Source organism: Phyllostomus hastatus, unplaced genomic scaffold, assembly GCF_019186645.2.
Source record: "Phyllostomus hastatus isolate PE091 unplaced genomic scaffold, TTU_PhHast_1.1 phas_contig_80, whole genome shotgun sequence".
NCBI lineage: Eukaryota > Metazoa > Chordata > Mammalia > Chiroptera > Phyllostomidae > Phyllostomus > Phyllostomus hastatus.
Window position 1 is genome coordinate 18,583,807 of NW_025333960.1, and position 17,101 is coordinate 18,600,907.

Genomic DNA, 17,101 nt, shown 5'->3' on the forward strand with positions numbered 1-17,101 from the left:
GTCAGCTGATGTCTCAAAAGAAATCTTGCAGGCAAGAAGAGGCTGAAAAAAAGTATTCAAAGTCATGAAAGGTAAGGACCTACATCCAAGATTACTCTATTCAGCAAAACTATCATTTAGAATGGAAGAGCAGATAAAGTGTTTCCCAGATAAGGTCAAGCTAGAGGTGTTCATCATCGCCAAGCCCTTATTATATGAAATGTTAAAGGGAGTTCTCTAAGAAAAAGACCAAAACTGTGAACAGTGAAATGATGACAAATGCACAGCAATTAACAACGGAACCTAAACAAAAACAAATATAAAAACAAACTAAGCAAACAACTAGAACAGGAACAGAATCACAGAAATGGATATCACATGGAGGGTTATCAGTGGGGAGGGGGAGCGGGGAGAGTGGGGGAAAAGGTACAGGGAATAAGAAGCATCAATGGTAGGTACAAAATAAACAGGAGGAGGTTAAGAGTAGTATGGGAAATGGAGAAGCCAAAGAACTTGTATGTATAACCCATGGACATGAACTAAGGTGGGGGAGGGAGGGTACAGGGTGGAGAAAAATAAAGGGGGGAAAAATGGGCCAACTGCAATAGTATAATCAATAAAATAGATGTTAAAAAATAAAACTATATATTGAAGTAATGTTAAATTTTCCTACCAAAGCAGAATATTTTACAACTTCTTCCTATGCATATGTATAGGGCTCCACTAAATGTTATTAAGACAATTCTAAATACAAGTCAAATTTAATTGTTTTTGGTTCAAATTAAAAAGTCTTCTACTTATTCTACATGTAACATTGATAAGTATTTATTCTGTACTAAGAAATAGCTCTTGTTCCATCAAGGCTCAGCAAACAATGATACTAGAATTTCACTTGAGATGAAAACGTTATCACAGGTGGAGCTGAGAGGAGCCTGGCACCTGCGCTGGTAAGATGGGCTCCCACTGTGCTACTTAGGGGAGGAAACACTTCCTGTGTTTTCCATAATCCTGTTTGCCTCACCTCGGTAGTGGTCATAAGGGAAGGGCTCAGAGCAGTGTTGGGTCATGGTAAGTATACGACAGTTAGCTGTTAGTGGCAATGATTTATTGTGCCAGGCTAGCTTTAACAAGTCATTCTGCATTTAAAATATTTAACTCTCATTGAACTTTCAGTCAACCATAACCCCAGATATGTATTTTGTGCTATCCTCAAATAAAATCCTGACCTGTGTCTGCATGGGTTCTCTTTGATTTAATCTATATTTATGTGGATTAAAATTCATTTTATTTTGCCCTGGCTGGCATAGCTCAGTGGATTGAGCGTGGGCTGTGAACCAAAGGGTCGCCAGTTTGATTTCCAGTCAGGGCACATGCCTGGGTTGCAGGCCAGGTTCCCAGTGGGGGCCATGTGAGAGGCAACCACACATTGATATTTTTCCCCTTCTCTTTCTCCCTCCATTTCCCTCTCTAATAAAAAAAATCATTTTATTTTTTACTGTTTACTTATCCAATCAATTAAGACAATTTAAGGTTCTAATTCCCTTCCTTCAGGGTACTGCTGATCATTACATGGGTTCTAAGCACTGGTGCCTGACTGCCTTACAAAAGATTCAACAAATCTGACTCTCTTCTCAGGGAGGTTAGATTTCAGTGTGGTATTCAAGGTATGTTTCTGCAAAGGAATTCTTTCTGGCATCTGAAAGGTCATACAGAGAATTTTATTAGGCCCAACTGAAAGAAAAAAATGTTTAAAATCTCAGAAACCCAATTTGAGAAAAAGCTAGAAATATTACATTCTATTGACTAGTCAAAGAACAATCTTAAATATAGAACAAAAACATGCAGAAAAATTAGCATAGAGTCAGTTAGTCTTTAATCACTTCTTGCTTAAAAATGGTAAAACAGACTAGACATAAACAAAATTTAAGTTAGCCACTTGCATTTACTTGCATAAGCACTTAAGTTACACAGGAACTGGGACTAAAGTTAATTGTGACCTTGAACCTTGAAGTTCCAGTCATTCAGAAAAGAACCACTTTTAGAGTGCAAACACTACATAAGGATAAAAATGGCTTCTGGGGCAAGATATCATCACCATGTGACTGCCACTGAGGGAGGAGAACAGAGCTTGTGAGGGGAAAGAAAACGATGATTTGCAAACTCATGAAAAAGCAGCTTATACACCTGGGATTTTCTTCCAAAGTGCAGACTGGGATATTTGCACTTTTCTTCAGGCAACTTTGAAAAGTAGATCACAGCTCTGATATGTCTTGGTAGAGGAGGAATTTTACTGACCTCTCCATAGGCCTCGGTTCCTGACCATGTTTAGCTAGTAGCAGTGATCATTGTGTATACTTCTAGTCTTCGAAGTGGGGCAGAGATGAAGAGTGAAGGAGCAAAGCAGCTGTAGGGAAAGGCGGAGTGAGGGCTGCCATTGTACCCCTTTCTCCCACTCTAGCTTCTTCGATCATTTAAACCCTCTTCTGCTCTCACAGTCATCAGGGAACACTTTACATATAAAGCTAAAAGAGGTGGTTGTGAAATGACAAGAAAAAATTCTGAGATGTTCTAAATTAAAAAGGAAGAGACACAAGGTCTTCATCAGGTAAAAATTGCAGGGCAAAAACCACCAAAAGACTACTCAAACTCCTTAATGTAAGTTGGAATTATTAAACTAACTATTTAAAAAGATGGAATAGCCAGGTGCAGTGGAACCCCAGGAGTCTCTGCTTCCAGTTTGCACAGGAGCTTTATAGACTCTGCTGGACCATCCCAGAACTAGTCTCCCATCCCTTTGTCTATAGCTAACATGAATTTTTTAAGATCACCTTACTTCTTTCACCCCTCTAGTTGATGCATAAAAATGCCATTAAAAAGGGCACATTTGCCTTTTCTACTTAGTGATGCTGCTGATGGTTTAGACTCTGTGCCCCAAGACCAGTCTTTTTTTTCTTTTTTTTTGCTAGCAATGGCCTATGAATGCTTTCTTTAAAAAAAGGTTTTCAGTCTTTTTAAAGCTAAGATTTTTAACAGAAACAACTACTATTTGTAAGGCACTCAATAAGCCTGTTAACTTTGTAATAGCTCTCTCCAAATAATTTCTATAATTTCTCCCAAACAACTTTAAAGGGTATGTATTTAAAAATGAGAAAAACTGTTCTGCAGAACTTAGTTTCCTGCGTATTTTAGCTATTTAAACTTTCTTTTCAAAACAGGAAAAATAGAGAAGAAATACCAAATAAAGAATAAATCTGGTATTAAGAGTTTTCTTTGGCAATGGGACACTTTAATCAGGGGAGTAGGTGAGTCCCCTTTGATGAAGGTTAAATAAAAAGCAGAGGCTTACCTACAGCATAGGATTTCTTAACCTTTAGCACTAGAGACATAATGAATCAGAGTGTTCTTTACAGTGGGGACTGTCTATAGTCTGCTTGTTTGAGAACCACTGTTACACTGAAATGGACCAGATAGCCTTGAATCTGCTCAAGCCTAGTGATCTACCAGAATAAAGGGATGTTATCAGATAACCTTAAATATTTTCCATGTCTAAGATTCCACAAATCTTTGCTTCTAAGGATAGAAATAACACAATGCAATATACAGATCAGGTATCCTAGAAATGTACACTTGAAACTTACAGGATCTTATTAACCAATGTTATCTCAATAAATTTAATAAAAAACTAAAAAAAAAAGAAATAATACTCAGCAAAGGGTACAGAGACGAACATTCAGATTGCAGATAATAATAATAGCAACAGATATTTATTAGTGTTTGCTATGTGCCAGATCATGTGTTAAGCACTTTACATGAATATTAATATGGGAATGACACACTCATTCAAAAATTTATTAAACAGAGTATTTACTGAACTAATTTTACATTTGAATTAGAGATTATAGGAGAAAAATGAAACAAAAAATAAAGTCCTGCTCTCGAGGAGAGTAGAATCTAGTTAGGCTGAAAAGAAATGCACCATAGTTTCAGTGACTACTGAAAGTAATATCACAAGTGACTACTACAAAAGTAATATCACAAGGTAGTATATGATTCAGTGTTCAAAGAGTGGTATAGATAACAATGCCTTATGAGGTCAGGATGGGCAAATTGATTAGGAAATGATTCATGAAAAAGGCAGATAGATCTTATGCTGAGACTTGAAAAATGGTAAAGATTTCAGCAGAAGAAACGTATGAGGTATAATACTGGTTGAAGGGAGCAATGTGAGCAAAGATATAAGATGTATACAATTTTCAAGGGACAAGAAAGTAGATCATTTTAGTTGAAAAATGCTATCTAAAGAGTAATAGTAAAAAATAAGGATGGAAAAATAGGTTAGGGCCAAAATAGGCATAGAGTTCTGCATGCCAGATTAAGAAAACATGACAAGGAGGTTTTGCTTCCAGAAATGTCAGAGTAGATCCTATTGGGCCAGTCCTTCCATAGAATAGTTAACTATAGACTCTTGACAAATTATAAAGGCAGTAGAAAACAACCAAAAGCAAGCAGAAACTGAATGTAAGCTGACACTTAGAAGAAAAAAAAATGGCATTGGGTGAACCTCCTGTTTTTACAGCTTTTGCCTGAAGGGAGGTACTGGTTGGCATTACTCAATGGTGGATAAAAGTCAGAAATGTTTGGTATGATGAGCTTGAAAAAACAGAAAACAAAGTTTGGTACAAAAGAGCAGTTAGAAAATGAGAGGAAAATCTCAAAAAAGATAGAAACAGAGAGGGAAACACCATAAAAACTTGTCCCAAAGCTCTGGCTGACCTTTCATCTGCACATATGTGAAGCAGACTCCAAGTGGTTCAATTAAGGATAAAAAACTGAAAAGAGATTTCAGCTTCTGTCTACTGCAGAGGAGACAGAGTTTGATGTTTGAGTTTAGCCAAGTTATCTGCCTCTTAAAACAAACAAATAAAAGTCAGTACTCTTTGGAAAAATATAATAGAATCTAAAGCCTCTACAAAGGATCAAATTGTCTAGAACACAAAATTACTACACCATGAAGAAACAGGAAAACATGACCCATACTAAAGAGCTAAGAAAATCAATGTCACTGACCCTGAGATGATCTAGATGTCAGAATTAACAGATGAAGATTTAAAGCAGTTATTAAAACTATGCTCAAGGGCAGAATGAAAAATAAGTTTATAATAAATAAAAAAATAGGAAATCTCGGCAGAAGAGTAAAACCTATTAAATGATTGAAATTGTTGGACAGAAAAATAAAATATCTGGCCCTGGCTGGTGTAGCTCAGTGGATTGAGTGCCAACCTGAGAACCAAAGGGTTGCCAGTTCGATTCCCAGTCAGGGCATATGCCTGTGGTGTGGGCGAGGTCCCCTGTGGGGGATGGGTGAGAGGCAACCACACATTGATGTTTCTCTCCCACTCTTCCTCCCTCCCTTCCCCTCTCTAAAAATACATAAAGAAAATCTTTATAAAAATACAATATCTGAAATAAAAATTTACTGTATTTGCAAACTGCAGTTCCAATCTAAAGATGAGAGAGAAAAAAATTGAATAGAATTTCAGTGATTTATGGGACAATATCATAAGATCTAACATACACAAAATTGTGGTCCCAGAAGGAGAGAGGAAAAAAGAGCCAAAGTTAATCTTAATGTGAGGAAGCTGAAAACCTTAGACAACTAGCATCAATAATTCTTTCAGTGACCTCTTAAACCATCTTTTTGGAATCTTTCCCCCCCATTATCTCCAACATTGTCCCTAACATTGACTTAGCTGCTTTCTGATATTCTCATATTTTATGTTACTCATTCGAATTCTAGCTGGATTTCTTTGGTATTTTTATAGATTGTGTCAACTAAAGACCCACTTGAATTAGCCTATAGAAAACGCTATTTAGTGTCAAAAGTGCTCTACATCCACAGTGCTATGAACTAATAAGAATTATTCCAGTGTCACAGGTCACTGCTAGAAACTTTGTCACCCCAAACTGAGCCAGAAAAATGTGTGTATTCTAGGATGTAGATTCCAGCAGGCAATCACCTTAGTAAGGCATTACCTTCCTTCCCTCTGTACCACCATGGCCTGCCAGGCATAGTGCCATCCCTGGGCCCTCCTGGGATGGTGTCTTGCCTGGAAATAGTGCATAGCTGAGGCAGGAGGTAGTCAGGAAGGAAGCTCCAGAGGCCCCGCAGGGCTGAGGTAGAAAACATCTATACATGACAAAGACCCCCTAAGACGGGTTGTTCCTGTTTTCTGGGAGAACTCTGAATCATAGAATGCGCCTGCGCGCTACCAGATTCATTATAATATCATTATAATGAAATAACATTGTGGGACTCCCTTCTCCAGTAGCCAATCAAGAAAGTCATGGGAAACCACGCATGTGCAGTAGCTTTGAAATCCAACTCCTTGTACCTGCGCAGGAAAAGCCCGCCAAAGACTAGCAGGGGGGCTTCTGCCCCTATAAGAATAGAATCCCCCAGCCCACGTGCCCTTTTTTTCCTCTGCTCAGAGCTGGCTCACTCCCGTGTCCTGTGGTATGTACTATCACTTAATAAACCTCCCCTCTTTCTTTATGCTATAAACTTTGTGTGTTCGGTTCAATTCTTTGTCCTCGATCACTAAGAACCTGGTTACCTGTGCACACCTGTGCACACCTGTGACATAGCCAGTAATTATCTCATTTTCATTTGAACAGACTAATAAGGCTCTTTGCTAAACCAGACTGTTGGGAACCGCCCTGACTGGTATCAGAAGCTGAAACCCCTGCCTAGACTAAGGCTAAGGGAACGCCCTTGGAACCGTAAGCCAGCAAGGAGACAAAAGCTTATCTCCCTGGCAGGAATTCTGCTTCTGCTGCTTTATTCATGACTGAACCCCAAAAAGCTTGGTCGGTTAGCCAAAGACGGGTAAGATTCCCCACGGGGAAACGACCTAAGACAGGCACGATCACTTTTGGGAGGCCCCCCCCAAAAGAAGGACTTGGGGGGCTGCAGCAAAAGGGGTGATGGACCCTCGCTCCTCGGCTTTGACATAGCCTGAGTTCTCATCGTCTGGGGAAAAAACCTCCTTGTCTCCCAGTTGCCTTAGTTCCCTTGCTCCACCTAAGCCTGAAACAATGACAGGGTGGTGCAGCTCGGTACTGAGAAGTGCGGATTCCCCAGGGTGATCAGGCCTAAGAAAGAACATGTAAATTACTGGAAACCTTCTTTGTTTAGAATGCTCTCAGTTGAATGAGAAGGGTCTTAGGAGGAAGTTATTTTGTTCCTCAGTCTTACAGCTCTTTGACCCTCAATAGACCGGCAGAGTTCTTTGTTTTCTATGGTTCCTTACTTCCCCTAATGAGTACTGTACTTTACCTGAATTATTATGCAAAATGAGCCTAATAAAAGCAGGTATGGACGGTAAATCAGCGTGCTCCCCACTAGGGGGGTGGCCATTTTGTCCCTACTTCCCCACAGAAACTAGTTTGTCTCTGTGCATGTGTTGTTTTTTCTCGCGTGTTTATCGTCGAGCCATCCACAGCGTTCCGTGGTCACTGCTGGCCAGGGACCCACGCGCAACACCAGACAATGGCTTGATTCACTCCTTTATATTTCAAGGCCTATACTCCTTTTTTTCCCTGAAAGTTTATTTTTTTTACATTACCATTTAGTCCCCTTATATACCCCTCCCCATCCCACAATGTCCATGTCCATGAGTCCTTTTTCCTTTTTGCTCAATCCCTTTATCCCCTACTTCATGGGCCAAGTACTAGTCAATGCTCTTCATATCTATAGATGCCTACTTCATGGGCCAAGTACTAGTCAATGCTCTTCATATCTATAGATGCAATCCTCGAAACTCTACGAAGGATAGGTATCTTTACAGATAAGAAACTGAGGTACTGATTCAGTACCTTGTCCACAGATTCACAGGTCGTGTGTGACAAAGCTGAGATCTGAGTGCAGGCAGCTCTGACTCAAGAATCCACTTAACACCCTCACTATGCTCCCCTGTGTAGTCTAAGCTAGTGACATTAAAGTCTCTTTTTCCAAAGAAGATAGGTGCTCTGAACACAGAGTACTCTTCGAGTGCATGCCAGCTCTGATAAAAAGAGCTTTGTCCCTGAAAGTTTGTTAATTGAAGTATCCTTTTTTAGTGGAATATCTAACAGGCAGATATTGTCAGGGCCCTAGAGAATGGTACTACTTGTCAACATCCACTATCATGTTTTCCAGAAACACCTTTATTCAATGCTTTCTAATAGGCATTAGTTCATCTAGCCAGTCTCATGAATAATCAGTAACTGACTTGTTCTCAAAATTTTAAAAACCAAATTATTTTAACAAAAAAAAACCCAATAAAAATAATTTTAGATGAAAACATTCTAATGTTAATTAAAAATGACTTTGTATCGAAGATACTGCTTTCAGCATGGGGAGTCATCAGAACTCACCCTTCTGTTTCACCACATCATTTTCCTTAGTTCTGCCTCCCCTTCCTTCCTCCCTCACTCACTCAGGAGGAGTCTGCAGATGACCTGCCCGTACACTTCTAATGCTGCAGGAAATGACATTCAGCTGAACGCCACCTAAAGCTTAGTATCCACTAGTGCTACTTCCCTTAAATCAAAGTTATGCAGGCCCAAACCCCTAAGTGGAAAGTAAAGGAATGTTAAAAAGTTGTCAAGTGGGTGATCCACTTCTGCTCTTGTTTCCTGAGCGCAGCTAACTTCCAGCAATTAGTTGGGCTTCTTTTCTCATGCCTATACTGAATCTTGTCAAATTTTGCTTTATCTGTCCTTGTTCCTCTTGCCCTTTCAGTTGCATCTGACACAAGTGATTTATTCCTTCCCTCCATAAAATGGCTTGCTTGGTTTTTCTGACATCCCAGAATCTTGGCATTTGTAATACTCTGACCACTCAGTGCTAGGAGCTTCCAGTTACCTCCCAATATTTACCCTCTCCTTCTTCCTCAGTAACAGAATCCTCCAATTTCAGTTTGGTAAATGGCTGCCCCAAATAAAGGCTTCACTTTAAAGCCTCCCTTGAAGCTAAGAAACAGCCGGCCAGAGTGGTATCAGTAAAAGTGGTGTGCACAGTTGCTGGGAAGCATCCTTAAAGGACGTTGGTGCATTCTCTATTTTCTGTTTTTGTATTTCTTTCATGTTGGAATGCAGACATGATAGCTGGAGCTGAAGCAGCCCTAAGTTATGAAGAAATGTGATATAAGAAACTTAGTTTCCTGACACTGTAGAGCACCGTACAAGTCCCAGTTCACCATCTTGGATTTTTACATGAGAAATAAACTTGTATCTAGTTTAAGTCATCTGTTATTTTGGGTTTCTGTCACACAAGCCAATTCTGGAGCTCTCTGATATATTTCTTCCCTACTACTGCACAGTCTTTGTCACTTCAAAGAAACTGTATGCTCTTTGGGAATATAGGTTCTGATACCGTACTTTACAGTACCAAAGTACTTAATGACTGACCTAGATTTCAATGAACTTATTATAACATAATTCTGGATGGGTCACTCTGTTTAAATTACTTGGGGGTGGAATAAAATGGGAGATGAAGGCTCTCAATAAAAGAGGTCAAAGAAAAGATGATTTGGATGTTCTCAGAGTTACTGCTTTTCTTCGTGTTTTTAGTTGTAGTGCTAGAAATCAATTCAGAGGATGTTTGGGAAAAGGTTTAAGAGAACAGGATATTATCCAGATAGCACAAAATAATACCCAGTAGGCTGTGTTACTGAATAGAGATTTCTTAAAAAAAAAAAAAAGAAATCTCAAATGAGTGGATACATTCTCTAACTACTTCATCAATCAAATGGGTATAGCTTATTAGAGGGAACAACTTTTTCTCCACTTTTTCCTCTGGCTTCTATGAGGTTTCTCTGTGACACGCTCTTGGATTCTTGCTCTTTCTTACTTTTCTTGCTCTCCAGGAGATGGAAGACTTATCTGATAAAATCTGAAAGAATGACTAGGGCTGCCTGGCTCAGCAATTCTCTTCTACTTGCAAAGGCAAATTTATCCAGGGAGTGCATCCTGTGCTCCGTCAATGAAAATGGACAACCTGCAAGCAGGCCAAGTATTTCCCCATTCAGTTATACTTATCTTTGATGTCTTTGTAGAACCTTTGCTCACCATTATCTTAAATAAACTTTAGCTGACTTCTCATCCTACGCATTATTAATTTTGTATTAATAGGGCTTAACAGAAAAGTTTTGTCTTTGTTAGTATTCAGGTACAGGAAACATTTGTTTAACAACAACAGTAACCCTCATGTTTCATTTGTCTACATGCCAGGAGACAGGTTCTCTCCAATGTCTGAATCACTATCTGACCCAGTAAAGCATCAGCAGTTCCCTGGTGACCTGACAGAATTTGTGACCCTTCCTACACACTCAACCTTTACAAAAGGTACTAACTGGGGCAGAAATCACGTGCATGCCCATCATATTGGGGTGTTCCTACTTCCTATGAAACTCAACTGTATAACAGACATTATAATAATATCCAAGCAGTCCTGCAAAGAAACTAGATGTTTATATTTCCAAGAGGTAGATCTGCTTGTACTTGTTCTTTAAATTATAAAAAGTGTTCTACTTTGATCAAGAAACAGAAGATCTGGGAAGGAAGGCATGAACATTTCTAAAGACCCCCTTTCTTCTGCATAAAATCAAGTACTTTGTATGTTCTGATTCATTAAGCTCTCTCTAGTGAGAAACTGTTATTGGCACAGTTAAAAATTAATTGCCTAGGATCACTAAGTAAGTGGCAGTTCCAACATTTGAATCCAGGTCTGGCTCTAAGGCCCATACACATTCCCCCACATTACACAACTTAACTTACCAAACCCCATGTTACAGTATTAATTACTTAGATCTGTTTTGCCACCTAAGAACTCAACGCAGCCTTGTGCCAAAGTTCCAGATGCATTTTTTTACCTGGGTGGTCTTTGTAACTAACCTGGTTGTCTCTGATAGATTGCAAAAAATATTTTGTAACTCTTCCTGTAAAGAGGTGGGGTCTATGAGAGAGGACATTCAAAAAACTAAAATTTACTTATAAAATATTGTGTATTTATATGTTTAAACTTCAGCCATCTTCAAAGTACTCTCCATTTGATGAAATACACTTACTGAGATGTTTCTTCCACTGTTCTCAACAGTTTTTGAACTCATTGATTCTGATGCCTTTTAGCACTTCTGACTTTTTTTGTTTCACCTTTTCCACATCAGCAAAATGTTTCCCTTTGAGGACTTTTTTCATCCAGGGAAACAAAAAAAAAGTCACTAGGGGTGAGATCTGGTGAGTAGGGAGGTTGGGGCATGGGGGTCATGTCATTTTTGGTCAAAAACTGCTGAACACTCAGCACTGTGTAGGCAGGTGCACTTGTAAATCACCTATCATGAAATGGGCAAACATGTTGGGGCTTCAAAAAAAATTCACCAAAGCTGAATGCAGCCTCTCACAACACCACCAGCTGACACAGCAATACAGATGGGCTCCTAGAGCACTCACCTAGTGGGGGAAGCCTGTACTACAAGGGGCTCACCCTGCAGAAGAAAACTCTGGGAGTTTTGCAGGGGGAATCCTCCTTGTCTTTCCCTATTCTGACTCTGGACTGATTTGCTTTGACTAGAATGTGACTTTCTTTTACTAGAATGCAATAGAAGCAACATTGTGAGAATTCTCAGCTTGGGCCTCAAGAAGGCTTGCAGCTTTCACTTTTGTATTTCTTGGATCCCTTTACCACCCAATGAACAAGATCAGGGTGAGCTTGGTGTGGATGAAAGACTATGTGGAGCTGAGAGGCGCCATCCTTGCAGAAGGTCCCCAAGCACAGAGTCATCCAGGCTGCTGACCACAAATGCACATATGATTCCATCCAAGACAAGAAGAACTATCCAGCTGAGCTCAGTCCAATTGCTGACCCACAGTATTGTGAGCAGAATGCTTATTGTTTTTAGCCATGAAATATTAGATAGTTTATTATACAGAGAAAGTTAACTAATACACCCTCTCCAACCTAGATTAAAAGATTCCTTGCAGCTAAAAATAGGTGGGGATAGGCCCAAAGACTATTGAAAAGTTTACCAATCATTGTTACCTCCAAGCCCCATCTGATTTAGTGTTTGAGTTCCCTGACCCCAACCAAGCTGGGTCTTCAAGCAGCTGACAGTGCTCTGGTTCAGCTTTCCCTCTCATAGGCTTCTTGAGGCAAGAACAACTTCTCACTACTCTGTATTTCCTCGTAGTACCCAGCACAAAACCTTTCTTGTATCATATATTCTCAGTAAAATTTCTAAAGCAATTAAAGAGATTTTAACCCTTAGGGAAGCTAGAACCTCCCAACAACTTTGAAACACAGTGTAAAGATAGCATGGAAATACAATTTGGCAACTTTTACAAGTGATGGAAGAAAGTCATACATATTGGCAACTCCAGAGCTCATGTGATTCAGTCCCTGAGTTGCAACTATGTTGTTTTTAAAAGTACTTTCTAAGTCTTGACAGATAGCTCAGACTAAGTACAGAATCAGCAACCTAAATATGTACAAAAGGCTTTATGATCTGTACTTTTTGAGCATGACTAAGTTTTAGCAAAAAAATGGAATCAAGCCTCACATCAAACTGGATGGTGCTTAAACATTGAATGATGATAAATTTTTGCTTTTGCTTAGTGTAAATTTCATTGGAACTATAATTTTGGAACACCATATCAAAGCTTCTGAGAGACTGTCACTTTATGGACAAAACAGGCTTTATCTGTAAAAGATCAGAGTTAATTTGTCAAAATTGAAATAACTCTTATGGCATTTCCCTCTTTATATCAAAATATTTTTATTACTATAAACTCAGCCTCAGTTTTTCACACAAACAAGTGTTTCAAGTTCATCAAAAGATACAACCCTAAATGCAACTCAGAGTGTTCCATTACTATCAGCTGAAAAAGATTGAGGCACGGAAAAGCAGGACCTTTCAAAGTGACTCTAAGATTGAGCTGAACCTGAAACTTCAAGTTGCTAAGTCAACTATATCTGGTGACTGAGTTGAATAATGGTTACTCAAAAATGATGTGGCATCATGTTAATGATGATGCCACATGCAAAGTCAGATGGAGAGAAGAGGCACACATCACCTTTGGAAAAATAAGGACACCTACAAGCTGATTCTGAATATTTTTTACATTTGGGATCTGAGCCAATGAGACAAGATAAGTGGATCCAGGGCCAAAATACAGAGTGTGACATGAGGGCCACTGTGTACTCTCTCAGGCGTCTGTAATTGCTATTCTGCATAGCACTCCCTTCAGTGTGACCTACTCCTTCTCAGACCTAGGTCCTATGTCATTTCCTAGGTGATTCTAATTTCACTTTTTCATTCAACCAAAATCTGCTGGGTTCCTACTATGCTAAGAGCTATTTCCTGTGCAATGATTTAGTTATGCATTTTCCTGAAAAAAGAGGGAAAAGAAAAAGCAGACAAAATAATAACTTAGGAGGTTGCTTAATTCATGCAAGAAATAGAAAGTATTTCTGAAATAAACATGAAGATATATTTGTGTTTCATTTAGAATGAATTAAGTGAAAAATGAAAAAAAAAAACCCTTTCACTGGTACCTGTATCCCAATTCTTCACTCAGATGGATCATATGGAGGATATATGATTCCTTGCTTGTCCCAGTGAGGCCGGGCAACAGTAAGATTGTAGGCCTGGTGCTGGCATCCATGTAACTCTTACTGTGATCATTGTCAAACCAGTCCAGCGAAATCTGCCCTCCATCTGCAGTTTTAATAAATTCGCTAAAAGAAATAATTCAAAGACAAACTCATTGTTTCAATTTGTGTCTTAATTCTATAAATATATGATATTAGTTGGATATCTCAAAATAACTTTTTTCAGCACTCACACACACACTTACATCACCTTCTTTCATTACAAGAATGTTATGAAATTCATACCATTAAATATTTCCAGTAATGCCAGTAAAAGGTAGTAAATAAAAATGAATTTCAAAGTATTTCAAGCATGTATCTTAATCATTTCCTCATTTCTCTAAAATACCCAGCATTTGATCCCTATTTGATTGAGATCACCCAAATAAGTCAACAGGAAATTGTGAATAAGTAAAATGCTTATCTGATCAGAGGTCTGGTTGATTGACTCAATAACAAAGTCTTTCCACAGAGTCTATTACAAAATTTGCTTCTTACATATTTTAAAGTACTTCTCACATAGTATCTATGAATATATAGAATTGTCCTAGACAAACAGTGCAAGTTCTATGTGACAAAAAACCTCCAGAATCACTAGATGACTCAGGGAAATTAATAATAGGCACCATTTAAATCTCTTGTTACTGATATATCCTGGATCATATCTGCAACACCTCAAGGACATTATCATCAAGAACCCATTTGCTTATCAATATGAAGTTCTTTTACAGGGCTTCAAAATCCAAATTAATTAATCCTCTCACTCCCACCCTTGTCCCAGCATCAGTGAACTGGTACATATCATCAAAGGATCTATGTCATCAGGGGCAGATGCATGATGAATTTGGAAAACAGTAAACTCCAAACACTTCTGGTATACTAGAAATAAACCATTTACATCAGGGCACCAAACAACAACAAAAAAATGTGAAAGGCAATACCTGAACACTTTCTTGCAGCTGAGTGTGGGTGAAGGCCATAGTTCCCATTTTCATTCTTCCTTTCTCTCTATACTTACTAAACCAGAGGTTCTATTAACCAAAAATAGGCAGTATGCAAAACAATAAAAATAAAAAAATTGTGATCTTGAAGACAAGACTGAAAATGTAAATGTACTTACTTCCTGTACTGCACCGGGGGTTTGGAAGTGATGAAAGGTCTCAGTAGCGTCTGCCCTCGACTCTCCCAGCACCAGACTGTCGGGTAGTACGTCTCTGTCACTACGGGGCAGTGGTCCTGAAGAAAGCGGCTGAAACTCTCACCACCCGTCACTAACTGGGGCTTCTGGGGGGAAAGGCAGTCTCAGTAAGGGATTCAGACCGGAAAGTTTCTGCCAACCGTAACCCATAACCGACCACACTTGTCCCTCACGCGCGATCTACCAGATTACTGGAAGTCTGGGGCCAACAGTTCACAGTTACAATGGATTTAAAGAGTGCTTTATCAATCCCCCTCTGGTGAAAGGCAAGAGTTGAAATAAGTCATTCTAAAAAGTGCTACAGCATTGCCGAGCAGCTTTGCCGGGTTAGATCAATAATAGCGACAGCGCAGCTCCGCGCGCACATAAGTCAGAAGGTCTGGGTAGCGGTCGGAGGACTCGGGCTGGACCACATGCAGGCGGGTAGGGGCTCGCTGGCTTTCCCGCAAGCGCTCCAAGGGCATTCATCAGATGCCCGGGAAAGGGCAGCTCTAAGGAGCAGTTTGCTCGCCCCTAGCATGGCCCCAGTCACTCACTCCTGCCAGCGACAAGCCTCCGGCTACGCTGAAGCTGTCGCTTCCCGCAAGGCTGTCCTTGGCCCTGCGCCTCTGCACCCGAGCCACCCCCCGGCTCACCTTAGCAATGCTGCTCAGGTAGTAGCAGGCATAAGCAACGCTGAAGCCCAGGATCAGGGATAAGCCCATTCCCGAACCGAAGAACCCAACCCGGACTTGGTGTTCCAGATAGAGGGATAGCTCCCGGGAGAGCATCCGCAGGTCTATGGCTAAGCTCTGCATGGCCTTGGGAGCTCCAAGCGGTGGTCCTGCGGCAAGAGGCCAGCCGGGCTGAGAGAGGGGCGAGTGAGCACTGGGCTTCAGGAAACCTGGAGCAGAGCGTCTCCTGACGGGAAAAGCACAGCTTCCGCCAAGCGGTTTGTCTAGGCTGCCCCGGGAGGCGTAGCTCTGCCCGCCGGGCTGCAGGCTCCGCCTGGGCTTCCCTAGAACCGCCCCCACCACTAGCCACTCAGCAACCTCCTAGAGGCGCGGTTCCAAGCCCCGCCACGCAAAGGGCTATCTGGGGTCTTCCGTCCTGGTGCGCCAGGTCGCAGTCAGTCTGGATAAACTCCCAGAGTTGGAAGCGGGCAGGTGCGGACTTCGAAGGAAATGAGCCTGGCAGCGCACCTGCTCCAGTGACCTTGAATTATTCCGAAAGGTGGTAGGTTTCGATTAATCGTTCCTGTATACTAGCAGTTCAGGGTGCCCAAGAAGTATGCATTGATTCAAAGATTTGGGGAGTTAATGCCAAGGACATGTTAGGATAATGCACTCACTACGTAGTGAAAAAATCCTACATCTCTAGGAAATTGTGTTGTCTCCAAGACTATCAAAAGAAAAACATTCTATAAACATTCAACAATAAAGACATTCATACTTGACTTTAAATGTCTGTGAATTTTTTAGTATCCCTTAAATGAGAAGGGGTTCCCCAAAATAAATGAAAAGATCAAGAATATGAACTGGGATTCAACAAAATTTTAAAGCCTACTTGTGGTTCATTAATGTTTTGAACTTAAGAGGAACAGAAATGCACCGAGCCTGTTTTAAATCCATAAAATAATAATTTCTATTTTATAGTTATTAGCATGTTTAAATGAAATATAATGCATGTGCTAGCCTCCCCCTGAATATAAATACTGTAATTCTTTCACTCACTGCCTCTTGTACCCAGCCACACCCAGAAAACACAAATGCACATGGTGGGTACCATGCTTTACAATTTACATGTGACATTGTTTATAACACCTGCACCTGCCTTCCACCTTGCCCACCTGTATACATGTATATTTCATTTCACTTTAATTTAAAGTGATAGTATCATAAAATAAACTAAGGTTCTCCATATGCATCACAGTGTATAGAAATCATGCTGACTAGGAAGCAAACAACTCTGAACTCATCCACCAAACTTAGGCAATCATTTACTCTTTTGGAACTTCATTTTCTTGTCTATGAAATAAATGGTTGAGGTGGAAGATATCCAGATTTTTTCCTGTTACAAGAACATTCAAAATCTTCCTTAAGACAATAATTGTTACTTCCAATTTAGATGAGGAAATGAGTTCACTGTAATATGACCCCCAATGATCTCTTCCTGCGTGTCCATGCTTTTGTGTAATCCCCCACCCTTGAGTATAGATAGGACCTGAGACTTAGTTCTAACCAACGGAGTATCAAAAA

The 17,101-nt window shown here is 40.1% G+C and overlaps 1 protein-coding gene across 3 annotated transcripts in view; it reads right to left on the bottom strand.

The window, feature by feature from the left end:
- Nucleotides 1-15,807, bottom strand: part of ABHD3 (abhydrolase domain containing 3, phospholipase) — a 40,916-nt gene extending 25,109 nt beyond the window's left edge. For all 3 annotated transcript variants that reach the window (XM_045849980.1, XM_045849978.1, XM_045849979.1), the window contains exons 1-3: nucleotides 15,500-15,807; nucleotides 14,787-14,950; nucleotides 13,571-13,753 (exon numbers count right to left, since the gene is read on the bottom strand). In XM_045849980.1, coding sequence (XP_045705936.1) covers nucleotides 13,571-13,753; nucleotides 14,787-14,950; nucleotides 15,500-15,661 — 509 coding nt within the window. In that variant the 5' untranslated portion in view covers nucleotides 15,662-15,807. The remainder of the gene's footprint in view (nucleotides 1-13,570; nucleotides 13,754-14,786; nucleotides 14,951-15,499) is intronic.
- Nucleotides 15,808-17,101: the final 1,294 nt, after the last annotated feature.